The sequence below is a fragment of the Salmo salar genome, chromosome 02, assembly GCF_965601325.2.
Source record: "Salmo salar chromosome 02, fSalSal1, whole genome shotgun sequence".
In the NCBI taxonomy this organism is placed as follows: domain Eukaryota; kingdom Metazoa; phylum Chordata; class Actinopteri; order Salmoniformes; family Salmonidae; genus Salmo; species Salmo salar.
In genome coordinates, this window is record NC_138292.1 from 62,136,361 (window position 1) to 62,154,993 (window position 18,633).

An 18,633-nucleotide genomic window follows, 5' to 3' on the forward strand; every position below is an offset into this window, starting at 1 on the left:
ATGGGGTGAAATCTCTTCAGATTACCTCAACAAATTGATAACTAGAATGCCAAAGTTCTGCAAGGCTGTAATTGCTACAAATGGAGGATTCTTTGACGAAAGCGAAGTTTGAAGGACACAATTATTATTTCAATTAAAAATCATTATTTATAACCTAGTCATCGTCTTGACTATGTTTCCTATTCATTTTGCAACTCATTTAATGTATGTTTTCATGGAAAACAAGGACATTTCTAAGTGACCCCAAACTTTTGAACGGTAGAGTACCTTTAACCATGTCACATCCTGCCTTTACCTCAAGACTCTCTCTCTCTCTCACACACACACACACTCTCGTTTATGTTTGCGTTCCATAGATGATTCCTTTGACTTGTTTCACGCTTCCACCACTGCTGAAAAATGTGACTCTCACATTGCTCACAGGGCTAATCTTGATTATAAAACAGTAATGCCTTGACACACACACACACACACACACACACACTGTATTTATTGCAGGGAAAATCTCATGTAGCGTTTGGCTATTATCTATTGGGCGTGTTCTCTTTGGAGAGACATGTACAGTTTTGGTACTTTACTACACCGTTGGGGTTACAACAAAACAACTTCATGAGTAATGGGATTGTAGTAGCGCCAGGGAATGATGACATACCAGATGAATGATGACATACCAGATGAATGATGACATACCAGATGAATGATGACATACCAGGTGAATGATGACATACAAGATGAATGATGACATACCCGATGAATGATGACATACCAGACATACCTGGAGTGATGCTGGACGGGCGGGCAGGTGCAGGCAGCGATCGGTTGAAGAGCAGGCATTTAGTTTTATTTGTATTTAAGAGCAGTTGGAGGCCACGGAAGGAGAGTTGTATAGCATTGAAGCTTGTCTGGAGGGTAGTTAACACAGTGTCCAAAGAAGGGCCAGAAGTATACAGAATGGTGTCGTCTGCGTAGAGGTGGATCAGAGACTCACCAGCAACAAGAGCGACATCATTGATGTATACAGAGAAAAGAGTCGGCCCGAGAATTGAACCCTGTGGCACCCCCATAGAGACTGCCAGAGGCCCGGGCAACAGGCCCTCCGATTTGACACATTGAACTCTATCAGCGAAGTAGTTAGTGAACCAGGCGAGGCAATCATTTTAGAACCCAAGGCTGTTGAGTCTGCCGATGAGGATGTGGTGATTGACAGAGTCGAAAGCTTTGGCCAGGTCAATGAATACGGCAGCACAGTATTGTTTCTTATCGATGGCGGTTACGATATCGTTTAGGACCTTGAGCGTGATTGAGGTGTACCCATGACCAGCTCTGAAACCAGATTGCATAGCGGAGAAGGTGCGGTGGGATTCGAAATGGTCGGTAATCTGTTTGTTGACTTGGCTTTCGAAGACCTTAGAAAGGCAGGGTAGGATAGATATAGGTCTGTAGCAGTTTGGGTCAAGAGTGTCCCCCCCTTTGAATAGGAGGATGACCGCAGCTGCTTTCCAAGCGGCACGAAAGAGGTTGAACAGGCTAGTAATAGGGGTTGCAACAATTTCGGCAGATAATTTTAGAAAGAAAGGGTCCAGATTGTCTAGTCCGGCTGATTTGTAGGGGTCCAGATTTTGCAGCTCTTTCAGAACATCAGCTGACTGGATTTGGGAGACGGAGAAATGGGGAAGGCATACCAGATGAATGATAACATACCAGGTGAATGATGACATACCAGATGAATGATGACATACCAGATGAATGATGACATACCAGATCAATGATGACATACCAGGTGAATGATGACATACTGGATGAATGATGACATACCAGGGGAATGATGACATACTGGATGAATGATGACATACCAGGGGAATGATGACATACCAGGTGAATGATGACATACTGGATGAATGATGACATACCAGGGGAATGATGACATACCAGGTGAATGATGACATACCAGATGAATGATGACATACCAGATGTGCACGTTGGATGTCTTGGAATTTTCCCCCTTTGAATGTAAACATGAAGTGTCTTTCCTGGCCTGGTTTGGCCTTTTGAATGTGGGTTGGATTTAGCCTCAAATGTTTCAATGTCCGAACTAGCATATCCAACTACTTAGAATTAAATGTAATGGGCATGCCTGCTAGGTAGTATAATAGAATGGACATTAACCTTAAAGAACTATTGGGAGAAATTCCTCATATATTTCAAGATGGAAGCTAATCAAGACTAGATGTGGCTGTACCTCGTAATGAAGTCTGAACAGTTTTGATGTATTCTCTGTGTTCTTCCTCTGGTTGCAGCCTTTTCTCTGGAAGGATCTGGGATCAGTTTTGCAGACCTGTTTCGCCTGGTGGCCTTCTACTGTATCAGCAGGTACAGTCATGTTCTCAAGGTTTTCTCTCTCTCTGTCTTTCTCCCTCTCTCCCTTTCTCTCTTTCTCTTTCTTTTTCTCTCTCTCTCCTCCCTCTGTCCCCCTCCCCCTCCGCCACCCTATCCCCACTCCCTCTGTCCCTCTGTCATTCCTCCCTCTGTTGTCATTCCACTGCAGTGAGAGCTACAGCAACTGCATGGAAATGGATGGATGGAAATAACATTGTGTTTTTTTTTTCTTTTTTTTTCTTCATTTTGATCTCTTTTAGTCCTCATTTGGACTAATCTTCCAAGAGTCCTTAAACATTAAAATACAATTTATAATACGAACACGTTTTCACATATAATTAATACACTGCTACAAACAGATTAACTAACATATTGACCCGATAAATACTCAGTCTAAAAATATATTTTGATTCTTCATCTACCATAGTCCAGCGCAACTTTCTTATGTATTATATTTAAATGGTTTTAAAGTATTGTTTAAATGTGTATATATTGAAAGGTTTCTCATTTGCTCAGTTAAATTATTCAATTTCTTTATTGCTCTAAATCAAAATGTTATTTTGCGTATTTCTCTTTTCTGTCTGGATAACACAGATTGTGGACAATCTATTCCTAGTATTTACTAAATGTCTGTCTCTTACCAACTAAAAACCGTTGTGAATAGAGTTTGGCTGTTTTAAATGGTGTATATTATGAAATAAAATAAGCATGTTTTTTTTCAATTATCTTGTTGGTTGATGACCAACCAAGAACATTGCGCATGACTACAACAGAAGAACCATATCTCCACCTTAAAACAATCCTTTCTGCTTTGTTCTGTGCAATCTGCAGCCTCCTAATTTCACTTGCTGATGCATTTCCCCACACCACAGAACAGTAGTTCACCTGTGTAACAATCGTCGTTGAAGGGGGACCAAAACGCAGCGGGTAAAGTGCTCATCCTCTTATTTATTTATTAAAGAAAACACTTAATCAATATAAAACAAATGACGAAAACAGTCCAGTAAGGTGCATAGACTATACTAGAAACAACCACCCACAAAACCCAGTGAAAACAAACACAACTAAATATGGCCTCCAGTTAGAGACAACAACAACCAGCTGCCTCTAATTGGAGGTCATTGACAAAACTCACATAGAACAAGAAAAGCTAGATAAACATAGAAATAAGAAAACTAGAACCTAAACCCACAATACCAACCACACAAAACAAACACCCCCTGCCACACCCTGACCAACTACAATGACAAATAACCCCTTTTACTGGCCAGGACGTGACAGTCCCCCCCCCCCCGAATGCACCTCAAAACAAAACCCACAAAAACAACCCCAAACCTAAAGGGGGGGGGGGGGGGGGTGTAATGGCTCTGGCTCTGGCCGTAGCTCCCGTTCAGCAGACTCTGGGCTGCGCGGCATCACTGGAGGCCCGGGCTGAGAGGCGTCGCTGGAGGCCCCGGGCTGAGAGGCGTCGCTGGAGGCCCCGAGCTGAGCGGCGTCGCTGGAGACCCCTGGCCGAGGGGCGTTGCTGGAGGCTCAGGGCTGAGGAGCGTCTCTACAGGCTCCGGACTGTAGGCCGTCTCTGCAGGTTCCGGACTGTAGACCATCTCTGTCGGTTCCGAACTGTAGGCCGTCTCTGTCGGTTCCGGACTGTAGGCCGTCTCTGTCGGTTCCGGACTGTAGGCCGTCTCTGTCGGTTCCGGACTGTAGGCCTTCTCTGTCGGTTCCGGACTGTAGGCCGTCTCTGTCGGTTCCGGACTGTAGGCCGTCTCTGTCGGTTCCGGACTGTAGGCCGTCGCCGGAAGCACTGGACGGGGAACTGTCGCCGAAGCTCTGGACGGGGAACTGTCGCCGGAAGCTCTGGACGGGGAACTGTCGCCGGAAGCTCTGGACGGGGAACTGTCGCCGGAAGCTCTGGACGGGGGACTGTCGCCGGAAGCTCTGGACGGGGGACTGTCGCCGGAAGCTCTGGACAGGGGACTGTCGCCGGAAGCTCTGGACTGGGACTGCGCACTGGAGGCCTGATGCGTGGGGCTGGCTTAGGAGGCGCCAGACTAGTAACCCGCACCACAGGGCTAGTGCGAGGAGCAAGAACAGGACGTACTGGGCTGGGCAGGCGCACTGGAGGCCTGATGCATGGGACTGGCTTTGAAGGCGCCAGACTAGTAACACGCACCACAGGGCTAGTGCGAGGAGCAGGAACAGGACGTACTGGGCTGGGCAGGCGCACTGAAGGCCTGATGCGTGGGCTGGCTTTGGAGGCGCCAGACTAGTAACACGCACCTCAAGGCTAGTGCAGAAACAGGATGTACTGGACTGGGCAGACGCACTGGGGGAAGAGTACGAGGAGCAGGAACAGGATACACTGGGCCATGAACCCTCACCGGCGGTCTGATGCTTGCAACTTGCATCACCGGTCCTGGCTCGATGCTGGCTCTAGCATGACACCTGTGAGGAGCTTTCACCAAGCGCTCCGGGCTGTAGCTGCGCACTGGCGATACCGTGCGTATCTCCGCATAACATGGTGCTTGCTTGCTCCGTCGCTCCCCATAATAAGCACGGGGAGTTTGCTCAGGTCTCCAACCTGACTTACCCCAACTCCCCGTGTGCCCCCCCAAAAAATTATTTGGGGCTGCCTCTCAGGCTCCTGTAGCTGACTTGCCTGTTCCTCCCAGTATCGCTGTTCCGCCTTCGCTGCCTCGATCTCCCACTGCGGGCGGCGAAACACCCCCTGCCACGCCCTGACCAACTACAATGACAAATAATTCATTTTACTGGCCAGGACGTGACAACCTGACTCTCAATTAATGCTTGTGTTATTTGCTTAAGAATCTTTCCCGGTAAATATCTAGCTATCCTTCTCATCATGCATGCTGTTTTAATATTTTCTTTACATAGATGAGTTATTTGAGACGACCATGATAAGCAGTTGTCTAGCTGCACTCCTAGTAGTTTGGTTTTTGCCACTTCCTCAATTTGTACTCCCTTTTCCTTGTGGAACAGACCAACATAACTTTGGTTTTCTTGGTGTTTAAAACAAGTTTGTTCCGGCAAACCCACTCCCTGATATTCTACAAATCTCCTTGTAAAGCTTGCTGTACCTGTTGAACCAATTTTCTTGCTGTATAAATTGTAGTATAATCTGCAAATATAGTAGCCTGAGTTTCAGATAAGGCATAAGGAAGGTCGTTGGTATATATTAAATAAAGAAGTGGCCCAAGGCAGCTGCCCTGCGGTATTCCACAGTTTAAAGCATGAGGGGAAAAAAATGAACCATTGATAGAGGTGGACTGTTTCCTGTCAGTTAAATATGACTGTACCCAAATCAATGCTACCTCCTTAAAACCACAATGCATTCATTTCGTCAAAATTATTTTATGATCCATTAAATCAAATGCTGCACTATAATCTAAAAATAGTACACCCACAAATCTTCCTTTATCCATAGCATTGAGCCACTGGTCAGTCATGTCAACCAATTCAGTGGTAGTGGAATGTTTTTTGCGATAAGCATGCTGATTGGCTGTAATCAGATCATTCTTTTCCATGTACTCCCATATTTGTCTACTCACAACACACTCCAATATCTTACAGAGTGAAGGGAGTAGACTAATTGGTTGACTATTGGCAGGAGTAATGGGTTCTTTGCTGTCTTTCAGAATAGGACACAGTTTAGCATGCTTCCATACATTTGCAAACATCCCCTTTTCCAGTGACCAATGAAATATATATTTCAGTGGAGTTGCAATCTGGGGTGCAGCATAGCGAAGTAAAACATTGTCCATAAGATCATAACCTGTAGATTTACTATCGGGTACAATGTGTTAAGTAAGCAGTGAGCACTCAGGACCTAGCTTGTCTCAACTGCCCTCTTCTCACTTCTGGTTTTAGACCAGCTTCATGCCAGCTGGGTAGACAGACAGCTCAGAGTGAAAGACACGTCAGAACTTTGTTTCAACTGAGAAATAGAAACCAAAACATTAAACAACTGTAATGTCATTAAAGTCCAGTAATGACAAAACACCAACTTACAGTAAACATACAACAATACCCCACAAGTGGAATGACGTAAAACCCTTGTGGTATGGGAAGTAGATTAAAGGAAAGTGTGCCACTGTGCCAGTAATATCCAGTAATGTCCAGTAATATCCAGTAATATCCATAATGTCCAGTAATGCCCAGTAATATACAGTAATTTCCAGTGATGCCCAGTATTGCCCAGTAATGCCCAGTAATGCCCAGTAATATCCAGTAATTTCCAGTAATGCCCAACACAGCACAACACAGTTTCAATCTGTGAAATAAATCCTAAACATTAAAAAAGAATGTTTAGCGGTAGGAGTTTTTCTTATTCACTTGACGTGACTAGGAAAAAACTCCAGGCCTGAGTTGTAGTTCATTAATAACCAGAGACCTAGTAGGGAAAATATCCTCAATAACTTGCATATTAAATTTGACAGTAAAAGGAATGTTTTAGTCAGCATATTGTGTTTGCTAGTGAAGAGATTCACCAGCTGAGGCCTCAAGGCTCTGTTAGTTGGCATTGAGTTGACAGTAACAGCACAGTGATGTCACTCTCTTCCTCATCTCTCTGCTCCGGTGTTCAGGCTGTTGTGTTTGTTTTGACAAACCCCTTCTACCACTCTGTGACATCACCCACCCTGAGGACAGAACACAGGTCCAGCTAGCAGGAGGAAATACAGGCTGGGAAAGTCCACTCTCGGAATCTCCAGAATATCTGTTGGACATTATAGACATAGTTGGATCATTCTCTCTCCTCTCTTTTCAGGGACATCCTTCCTTTCACCCTGAATCTCCCAGAAGCCATTGCAGCCTCCAAGACTCAGAAGGACCTGGAGGAGGTGGCCCAACTAGGAGCAGGTACTACAGTAATAGATGGGTAGAATGTGATCAACTCTATTTTCTTCTCTGCTTAAAGGGATAGTTTGGGATTCTGGCAATGAGGCCCTTTTATCTACTTCCCCAGAGTCAGATGAACTCGTGGATACCATTCATATGTATCTGCGTCCAGTATGAAGGAAGTTAGAGGTAGTTTCGCGAGCCAATGCTAACTAGCATTACATTTACATTTACATTTTAGTCATTTAGCAGACGCTCTTATCCAGAGCGACTTACAGTAGTGAATGCATACATTTCATACATTTTTTTTTTTCTGTACTGGCCCCCCGTGGGAAACAAACCCACAACCCTGGCGTAGCAAACACCATGCTCTACCAACTGAGCTACAGGGAAGCATTAGCACAATGACTGGAAGTCTACAAAAACAGCTAGCATGCTGTTCCCATAGACTTCCAGTCATTGCGCTAATTCTAGTTAGCAATTGCGCTAACGCAAATTAGCATTAGCTAGTGAAACTACTGGACACAGAGACATAAAAATGATATCCTCATCAATTATCCGATAGTAAATTGATATAGAAGGAAACAGCATAATTGTATTTATTTATAAATGTTTTTCATATTGTTGAAGGCAGTATATCCAAATGGGCTGTGTCTCCTTGAGTACATACATGCATAACGTAAAAAAGCCCCTCATTCCACAGAGTGACGTTTCTATGTGTACAGGTGCTGCGCCTACTGATACCGTCTATTAGTTTTATATGTTAGTTAACTCATGCTGACCGGTGTGGTCTGGTTTCATGGCAGGTTTAGTTAGTCACTCTGTCGTGATATTCTTAGTTTCCTTCTGTTGAAACTCCAGTGTGTGAGTCAGTTTCCTCCAGGGCTGCGAAGGAGGGTGTGGTGACTGGAGAATTATACACACAGGCACGAACACACACACACAGGCATGGACGCAGGCACACACATCAGTCACAGGCTTACTCTGACCCCTCGTGTGTGCATGAGAGGGGGGGGGGGGGGGGGGGGGGTGAGTCTGCATGAGGATCTTTTCTTAGTATACACAATCATTTAGGGAAACTCCCTTCTCCAATGGACATGTTCTATTTTAAATGGATATTTGTGTCTACGTTATGGAATCTTTGCAGACACGTCTCAAGACATCTATGTTATATTGTGTGTGTCGCCAGTGTTTTAAAGAAAAGGATGAGCCTTTTTGCTAAAACACTGCAGTAAATCCTGTACAGAAATGCGTAATGACTATTTTCTCTCTCAGGGGGCACAAAGGATATTGTTTTGCGACACCAAAATGTTATCAAAGGTTTTTCCAAGGGCAGCAGACTTTGGCTCGGCTAAGTCATTTCAACGTAGTTCATTAATTATTCATATTAACTACGAGGTCATGAAGGGAGCAGCGGACATGGTTCCCTCTACTGAATTGAGTTTGTTCACTCACTACAGACACACTTTGTTGCAGTATACTCCATTACCGAAGGTTATGAATACATTACTGACATACAATTTAGCTCTGGGTACAGAGTCTGTCCAAGACTCAGAAAGTAGTGGAGGAAGAAATGTCCTTTGAACTATCAGTAAAGCTCTCTGCAGGAGATCCATCCAGGCTATTCCCTGTGGGGTCACTGCTAAACCCAGCCCAGGATGAGTGCACTCCGGGTGGGGTAAAGAGCAGAGAGAGGTTGCCTGTCTCAGTCTAGCTCCAGAGGTCATGTTTCTCAAGTGGGCATTTCATCGATACCACCGAGTGTTTTCCGTCCCTAGACTAGAGAGGTATGACGAGACCTTTGAAGCGGTGCCCGACATAGCTCCGTCGCTCTCTATCGCCCCAGGTGTGTTGCTGTGCAGAGGGTGTGTGTGTGTTTGTGGAATTGAATGCGTATAGAAGGTGCTTCGCAGTCCTCTAAAGTAACTTATGGAATCATTTATAACAGTCTGTAGATTCTATTACATGAATGCCATTATTCTGTAAAGTATTTCTTAGTGTGTGATCTGGATGAGTTAGCACAGAGACTTGTGGACCAAGTGCCAGCAAACAATAGACTGATTCAGTGGATACAAGTGAAAAAAAACAGAAGAGACGATCGTAACGGAAACCAATGTCCTGCATTGCAGCAGGAAACACGGTCAAAGTGAAGGGAGGTAGAGGATCAGGAAAGAGGAGGGCCTACACACTACTGTAGGCCTATCCAGTGTATAGACTACTCCCACCACCCCTGTGGAATTTGCATGTGTGACTCCCCGTCCGTCTCTCTGTCTCTCTGGGTGTGTGTCTGTCCGGACAGCATTCTTGAATCAGTGCTGGGCGAAGCAGGGCTGAGCTCACCACATTCTCCGCTGCCTCAGAAGAGAGTAGGATCACAGAGGAAAAGAGAGAAAGAAAGAGAGGGATATAAAAAGGTTGACTGCCTAACTACAGTGCTACTTGCACTATATTGTGTATGTGTCAGTGAACTGGAGGATGAAGTAAGTGGGAAAGGGGTGTTGATGGTAGTTCCTGTGGGTGTTTATGCATTTGTTTTGTGTGTTTGGGTCAAGGTTAGGGCTAGGCGGTTTGTAGGTTTCTGTGTATGAGGGTATGCATGTGTCTGTGTATGAGGGTATGTGTATGTGTCTGTGTATGAAGGTATGTATGTGTCTGTGTATAAGGGTATGTATGTGTCTGTGTATGAGGTTATGCATGTGTCTGTTTACGAGAGTATGTATGTGTCTGTGTATGAAGGTATGTATGTGTCTGTGTATGAAGGTATGCATGTGTCTGTGTATGAGGGTATGCATGTGTCTGTGTATGAGGGTATGCATGTGTCTGTGTATGAGGGTATGTATGTGTCTGTGTATGAAGGTATGTATGTGTGTGTCTGTGTATGAGGGTATGCATGTGTCTGTGTATGAGGGTATGAGTCTGTGTATGAAGGTGTCTGTCTGTGTGTTAGAATGAATATCATGACTTTGAGTGTTATTGTGCCAGGTTGTGGTTGGGCAGCTATTGGAGGTTTTTCAATGTATACAGTGTGTGGACTCTGTTAATGATTCCCAATCTCTTCTCTCCTGTTAGGATTCTGGCACTCTGCTCTAGGCAGCCTGCGAAGGACAACCTCTCCCTCTCGCCCTCCACCACAGCGCCCTGACAGAGACGGTGACAACCAGGGTGCAGAGAGGACACAAGAGAAACAGAGTGTGACTCGCCACAGCAGCGTTCCTCCAGCTTTTCCCCCTTCCTCCTCCTCCTCTCGCCTGGAGAGAAGCCAGTCCAACGGGGCTCTTTGCTTCGTCAACCCCCTCTTCCTCCAGACTCACCGGCGACTTGAGGAAGACCCTCAATCCTCTTCCACCTCTCCTTCCCCCTACGTCACACACTCCACCCCCAGCCCGGGAACTACCGGTGGGACGTCTTCGGCCCCTGTCACGGACCCCAACGTGAAAAGAAAGTCACGCCCCCCTCGGCCCCCGCCCCCCCGTTCCCTCTTAGTCCCGCCCCCCCCGTTCCCTCTCCCAGCGCCGCCAAGCTCCCCCTCCCCCCCACCCCTCTTCCCCAGAAGCCCAAGAGCAGCATGCCCGAAACGCCCGCAGCCATTGTTGTCACCAGGCAACCACTGCAACCCTCATCCAATCAGAACCTTCGCCCCACCCCTCGCCCTCCCATGGGTGCCAGGCACAGCAGCCATTCCAAAAAGACGACAAGCAGCGCTGCCATGCCTGTGCCCCACCATCACCCTCAACACCCTCCTCCCCCACGCCCCAAAAAACCTGACATCGACGCCCACCGGTGCCACATCGCTCTTGATGACGAGACAATCGCCAAGGCTCTGTCCCGTGCCAAACTTCCCCCGTGCCAGGCACCGGCCATAGTGGGAAATGGTGCTGGTAGCCCCCCCAGCCCTCCGGGTAAGACCCCCAGGCGAGAGGGACAAGAGGGGAGGCTGAGCGACATGTCCATCTCCACCTCTTCCTCAGATTCTCTGGACTACTCCCACCCTCCCCTCTCCCTCCCCGCCAGCCCCCCTCTCAGATTACGGCATCACCTTGGCAACAACGAGGACAGCAGCGACGACGAAGACCTCTGTGACGAAGAAGAGGAAGACTATGGCGTCAGCCTGGAGAACGACCTGGACCAGGGCCTCCGTCCTCCCTTCAAAGCCCGCCGGAGAGGGGTCGGAGTCGGGGTCAAAGTTGCGCTAAGCTTTCGAAAAGTTTCTGGAGTCTTCAGCACGTTCATGACCCCAGAAAGGCGAGCCGTGAGGAGGATAGCGGCGCTCTCCAGGGACAAGAGTTCCTACTTTGGATGCCTGGTCCAGGATTATATCAGTTTTGTACAGGAGAATAAGGGGTGTCATACGTCAGGCTTAGACCTCCTGCAGACCCTCAGACAGTTCATGACCCAGATGAAGGCCTACTTGACGCAGAGCTCCGAACTGGACCCGCCCATCGAATCACTCATACCTGAGGATCAGATAGGTGAGTGTGTGTGTGGGGGGGAGGGGCGGGGGGGGGGGGTTGTCTTTATAGCCTACTGTACATATATATCATTGAAACTCAAACTACAAGGAAGCTGGTGTGTGCGTAGATACCTACGTACTTCACATGAACGTCTGTATGAGTGTGTGGGTGTGGGTGTTTCTCATATCATTTGCTCATTTTGGCTCTCTCTCCAACCACTTCAGCTCTAATAGGGAAGTAACACCTAAAAAACTAGTTTCACAGTGACCAAATCTATATTTACAGTGATAAACTGTCAAGACCTAGCCTATACATAATGAAAATTAGCCCAGCTATTTGAAGAACTCCCTATTAGTCCATGTTAAGACAGACTGGTTATAGAAACCAGCGTTGGGTTACGGAGATGCCAGTGAGATGCCAGTGAGATGCCAGTGTACCCTCCCTTCCCTACAGTCAGTTATTCCTGGCCTCTCCAGCTTGGCACAAATTCACACAGTGGTGCCAACTGCCAAGCTACATTTGTGGTTCAATTGGAATGGCAAAAATGACAATTATCTCCCAACCTAAATCCATAAATGTCAGGGATTATTTTAATGTGGGACCAAATATGGTATGAACTTACTAGTGACAGAAAATAGGCCTAGTTAGAGAAGGAGGTTACAATACGCAGTCCTCATTTTGACGACACGGAGATGATGCAAGCAAGTGCTAATGTTTGACAATGAAATTGGTATAGAGGCTGACTTAGCCAATGTTGTCAAAGAGGGTTTTCATTGAGTTTGGGCTGAATAAGTATTTGCATGAATATGTAGCCTTAATTTTACACTCGGCTCTTTTCCCTTGTTCTTTGTAAACAACAACAGCCAAGCATTGTTCAGAGAAGAAGTGGTTGTTGGAGTGGTAGCTGACCTCTCTCTCTCTCTCTCTCTCTCTGTCTCTCTCTCTCCCACTCTCTCTCCCTCTCTCTCTCTCTCTCCCTCTCTCTCTCTCTGTCTCCCTCCCTCTCTCTCTCTCTCTCTCTCTCTCTCTCTCTCTCTCTCTCTCTCTCTCTCTCTCTCTCTCTCTCTCTCTCTCTCTCTCTCTCTCTCTCTCTCTCTCTCTCTCTCTCTCTCTCTCTCTGTCTCTCTCTGTCTCTCTCTCTCCCTCTCTCTCCCTCTCTCTCTTTCTCTCTCTCTCTGTCTCTCTCTCCCCACCCCCCCCCTCTCTCTCTCCCTCGCTCTCTCTCTCTTTCAGCTTATGGGTCTAGAAACAGAAAACGTAGATCATGGGGCAGAGGACTGTATAATGTAAACCAATGTCTTACAGAGACATTATTACCTTCCTAGAAGTATGCAAGGTAATAAACATAACAATAAAAGACTACCAATGCTCTCGATAGGCCTATGCATACATTTACTAAACCAGGCACAGTAACATTCTACGCCCAAAAGGACAGTAACATAGGCTAGGATGTTCCGTGTTTGCCACCAGATACAATGTTTACAAAGTTAAGTCTCGACAAGTAACAAAAATGGGATTCCTGTATAGACAGACAGACTGACGTAATGGTAAAAGCCGCAGGCTATGGAAGGCTTTCAGGAATAGAGAAGTGAAGCTTGGACTGTGCGCTCCTACACTCACTGTTGACATACTATGTCAGTGTATGCTGTATGTATGCTGTATGTATAAGATGCATGAGGGAGAAATGGGTGTAGGTCCTCGTAATGTCATTTAAAAGCCCAAACTGGATCAATGTACTAGTAACTGAGGTAAGGGAGGGGAGGGGGGGTAAAATTGATAGTTTTACTGGTAATTGAGGTAAAGAGTGAGCATGGGGGTAGAGTAACCAAGTGTGTGTTTATAAAGGGAACCAGAGAAGGACTGTCAACACACACAGACACCCACCGACACACATATACATACAACACACAGGTTGGTTTTACTATCCAAGTGGGGACCAAAAAAAGTATTCCCATTCAAAATCTTATTTCCCCTAACCCTAACCCCGACCCCCTAACCCTAAAACTACACCTAACCCTAACTATAGACAGTTTGCGCTGTTCTGTGAAGAGAGTAGTACACAGCATTGTACCAGATCTTCAGTTTCTTGGCAATTTCTCACAAGAATAGACTAACGACTTTCAGAAGAAAGTTCTTTGTTTCTGGCCATTCTGAGCCTGTAATCGAACCCACAAATGCTGATGCTCCAGATATTCAACTAGTCTAAAGAAAGCCAGTTTTATTGCTTCTGTAATTAGAACAACAGTTTTCAGCTGTGCTAACATAATTGCAAAAGGGTTTTCTAATGATCAATTAGCCTTTTAAAATTATAAACTTGTATTAGCTAACACAACGTGCCATTGGAACACAGGAGTGATGGTTGCTGATAATGGGCATCTGTACGCATATGTAGATAATCCATAAAATATCTGCCGTTTCCAGCTACAATAGTCATTTACAACATTAACAATGTCTACACTGTATTTCTGATCAATTTGATGTTATTTTAATTGACAAAAAATTTGCTTTTCTTTCAAAAACAAGGACATATCTAAGTGACCACAAACGTTTGAACGGTAGTGTATATCATAAGGCCTTTCCACAAATAGAACAATGAGTCAGATATTTCACCGGAAGTATAAATGTGAAGTATCCAGTTGGCGTTTCCACTCACTACAAAATATGGTGATCAGAGGAAGCCCAGTGGCCGGCAGCGGGAGAAGATAAAGCGAGATGGATTTTGGCCGACATTCTGCTAATTTTGTCATTGTTGAAACATTTCATCTCCATACAGTTTTCTGTTTCCAAAACTAGAATCTGTAACAAACAGAGTGGACTGCGTTTTGTAGACTTTACCCATTTGCTAAAGTTGTAAAATATGTTGTTGTTTAGAAGTGCAAGGGTGAATTGAGTTATTGCACACACGCACTTCACAGAGCAGGCGTTCCCTAATGGAAATATGCAAATAAATGCTAGAACGCGCCAATAGGATCTCACTAGCTCATGCTTGGCTCTGCCCACCTCCTTGCTTGTTCTGTACACTATGATTCATTTGCTCCTATTGGAAACGACAGAACTAACCCAAGTCTATCTTGGGTTAGTTCTAGAAGTCTTTAGCCTTTCTTTGAGGGTCTAGTTATACCCTAACACAGTGGTGTTAAGAATCTCCTGGTTTACAGGCCACATCAGGCCTGCAAGTCACATTATGCTGGCTTGCAAAGTGATGTGTAATTCCTACTGGAATCCAGCCAGAGTTAGGATATCCAACAAGTGGAATGATTAATCACCCACAACCTGCATTCAGAATGACTGCCAGGGTAGGGAAGATTGAATACTGAGACTACCAAAATCATCTAAACTGGAACAACCATCTCAGTAACGGGTACAATAAATCCAACAGATTGGGTGTTTAGAAAACTGTATGTTATTTATCTTTGTGTAGCATAAAATGTATCAACCAATCAATGTACATGCAAAAGCACAGATATTACAGTAAAACAAACAATTCTGAAAATCTCCCTGCGATAGAGCATGCTGGGAAATAGTATATTATTATTTATTGTATTTTAATTTATTTTGACCTTTATTTTGACAGAGTCAATGCTGAGACCAAGGTCTCTTTTCCAGATGAGCCCTGTATAGCACCCCAATACACATCAAAATACAATAAACACCATAAACCACATATTCATATATACAATAAAATCTGCGTTATTATACACAACAATACACCAAAAGCAAATCATAAAAAACTACACACATTCTTCAGTATAAAGGTCCCCTAACAACCGTCTGAAATGCCCTAGAGGCACCAATTCCTCCCATTTTAAAATGCATTGTAGTTCATTCCACACACAAGGAAACCAAAGGCTAATCTACCTAACTGTCTAGACACCAAAGGATTCCCCAGAGTTAACCAACCCTGTGAACGGGATGATGACTTGTCATTTTACATCGTAACGGTGATGAAAGACGGCTGCTTCTATGTAGAACGCTTCTTGTCTTCCAAAGAATCATCAAAGAATCCTTTCTTCCAAAAACAGTAAAGGATGTTAAATGTTCTAGGTAGAACCATTTGCCTTACAAAGGACCCTGGTCTTCCAAAAAGGGTTATTCTGATCCAACTGATTCTTGGTAGAACCCTATCTCTCCACAAAGAACCCTTTTGGAACTCTTTTTTTGTATGGGGTGTAGCCCATTGTAAAGGCTTACAGACAAGGTATAGCAACATAACAAACATTGCCCAACATACAAAGGAGTCAAGGCCAATCCTGGGAGGAGACAGGAAACCAGCAGTAAGGAAGTGTAGAGGGACGTGTGTGTGTTTACTTCATGTGAATGAACTATTAACCAGTGTGTGTTTATCCAGCTCTCGAGTCCATGTTAATAATCTACCTTCCTCTTCATGTATTCAGAATCATATTTATTTTATTAGTCGTAGCCGACAGTAAAACGCTACACAGTTTTTACCTTGGTTGACATTGCTTTGCTAAACTGGCTCATTTACATATAACAATACAGTGCTGTGTAGTCTGTAGGGAGTGGGGAGTTTTCTAACCTTACACTTCCCCAAACCTCCCTCTTTTTTTCTTTTTCTCTCTCTTTCTTTCTTTCTTTCTTTCTTTCTTCTTCTTTTTCTCTTTCTTTTTCTCTTTCTTTTTCTCTTTCTTTCTCTATGTACACCCTCTCGGTCTCTGTGTCTGTCTCTCTCTCTCTGTACACCCCCCTCTCTCGCTGTACTCTCTCTCTCTTAAGCTCTCTATACTCTCTCTCTCGTAAGCTCTCTGTACCTCTCTCTCTTAAGCTCTCTGTACCTCTCTCTCGCTTAAGCTCTCTGTACCTCTCTCTCTCTTAAGCTTAAGCTCTCTCTTAAGCTCTCCGTACTCCTCTCTCTCTCTTAAGCTCTCTGTAACTCTCTCTCTCAAGCTCTCTGTACCTCTCTTAAGCTCTCTCTTAAGCTCTCTCTCTCTCTCTCTCTCTCTCTCTCTCTCTCTCTCTCTCAGCTCTGTTTTCCTGGAAAACCCAGCATTGCTCATGTCAAACACCATGAAGCAGTCCCCCTCTCTAGACTTCTGCTTCTCCCAGGTTTTCCACACAATAGGCCACTAGATTCATTTGGATGAAGGCTTTGCATGATAAAGTGGCGTTAACAAAGGCAAATGTGTACAAATGTTAATGAGGTTATAACATAAGAATAACCAGTTGAAATAATAGAGGCGATAAAAACTACTGTTCAGGACCCAGCTGCCGGCTACGGTTCATTAGGCTCGGTCACCGCTAGTTAATCAGCAGCAACGAATGAGAAACAGTTATTTGCTTGAAAACAGGTTGCACCGCTTCGCTGACACTGATTTTATACAGTTTGAGGTCAGATGCAAAATAATAGAATAGCCTACGTGATGGATGTATTGTTTTATCGAACTGTGTAGTTTGTGTTCAAGGATGTACTACCCATTATTCTCCTGAGGATCTTGAGGCATTTGATGTCCGTTAGTGTGCAGGTTCAGCTATGGTTATGGCTGGGTTATGTTTTTAGGGCGAGGCAGTGGAAGTAACTCTTCACAGCGTACTCACCATTGTACAATAAAATGGCATTGCATGGTCAAACTCCATCTGGGTCAGTTGAGGTTTTTAATGGTTATGGATGGTATTTATTTTACTGCATGATGTTTTACAGCATTTACGTTTACCGTTTCATTGCGGAAAAGCGTTTGCAGTTGCATGAGATTTATCCCTTCAAAAAGTTTTAAATGTAAAGCTCTTATGTAACGGAGACTTTTACCACATCCTCCTAATTGTGTGAAACATTGATTGAACTCCAAAAAGACAAAGAAAGCCCTGCACACAGCAGTGTGTCTTGATCCAGTTTAGATTGATTGAACTCGATTGACTACAAAATATGGGCTAATGGGTGCACTTACAAGCCAGTGTGGGGAAGCAGTCACTAACTCCCAATGTGTCTGTGTTTTATCACTAGACACTGTCCTGGAGAAGGCCATGCACAAATGTGTGTTGAAGCCGCTGAAGGGCGTAGTGGAGGTGGCCCTGCACGACTTCCAGGTGAGCTTTGTCTTCCATTGCAGCACCTGTTAGAATCATGGTTGATTCTGAAAGTTAGTAGAACGTTAGCCAAGGAGCTCATGTCTTTTAACAGGATATATTTTATATGCAGTGTTTACACTAAGGAGAATCCTGAAGTTGATGCCATCATAACCACAGGTCTGAGAGGTTTTCTCCCCTTCTAGTAATTACATGTCTATGATAGAAATAGAATAAATAGAAGGAGCAACGATCATAGAAATATAATTGATAGATGGCGATCATGACCATGAAGATGATTCATAACCTTGTTTGTCTAGTAATTCTATACCTATAACCTTGACCTTCCTCTCTGTCCTCTCCCATTTAAGCACTGGGGTTTTGTCACTTCTAATAACTACATTTCTACGCTCATAACCTTCTCCTTCCTCTCCTCCTAGGTGAGCAGTGGAGGCTGGCAGCAGCTGAGGGAGAATTTGGCCCTGGCTAAGACCCGGAGGCCCCAGGACCTGGGTGTGGACGGGGCCGTGCCCCCTGACCCCATGGCCATCGAGAAGATCCGCCACAAGTTCCACAACATGAGGAAGATGTACTCCCCGGATAAGAAGGTGTCGCTGCTGCTCCGAGTGTGTAAACTCATCTACACCATCATGCAGGATAACTCAGGTAGGTGGGATTGGGGGGAGGATGTGTTTTGGGAGGGAGGGTGCATGTACAGAGAGTGTGGATGAGTTCCACATATTTGTCTATAGTGTATCTGGTTGTGTATTACACACAATTGGGATCAATTCCATTTAAATTCAGTAAATTCAGGAAGGAAACTAAAAAGCACTTTTTCTTAATTCTTCTGTTTGATAAAAAAATATATATATATATATTGAAATTCTATTGACCCCCAACCTTGTTTTATCTGCATGCTTCTGAGTATGTG

General features: G+C 44.8%; 1 protein-coding gene across 1 annotated transcript in view; it reads left to right on the forward strand.

Moving 5' to 3' along the window:
* Positions 1-18,633, forward strand: part of LOC106586723 (ras and Rab interactor 2) — a 48,329-nt gene that overhangs the window by 25,153 nt on the left and 4,543 nt on the right. Inside the window, 6 exon segments of the mRNA XM_014174293.3 lie at positions 2,298-2,370; positions 7,163-7,254; positions 10,303-10,808; positions 10,811-11,702; positions 17,641-17,723; positions 18,143-18,368. Coding sequence (XP_014029768.2) covers positions 2,298-2,370; positions 7,163-7,254; positions 10,303-10,808; positions 10,811-11,702; positions 17,641-17,723; positions 18,143-18,368 — 1,872 coding nt within the window.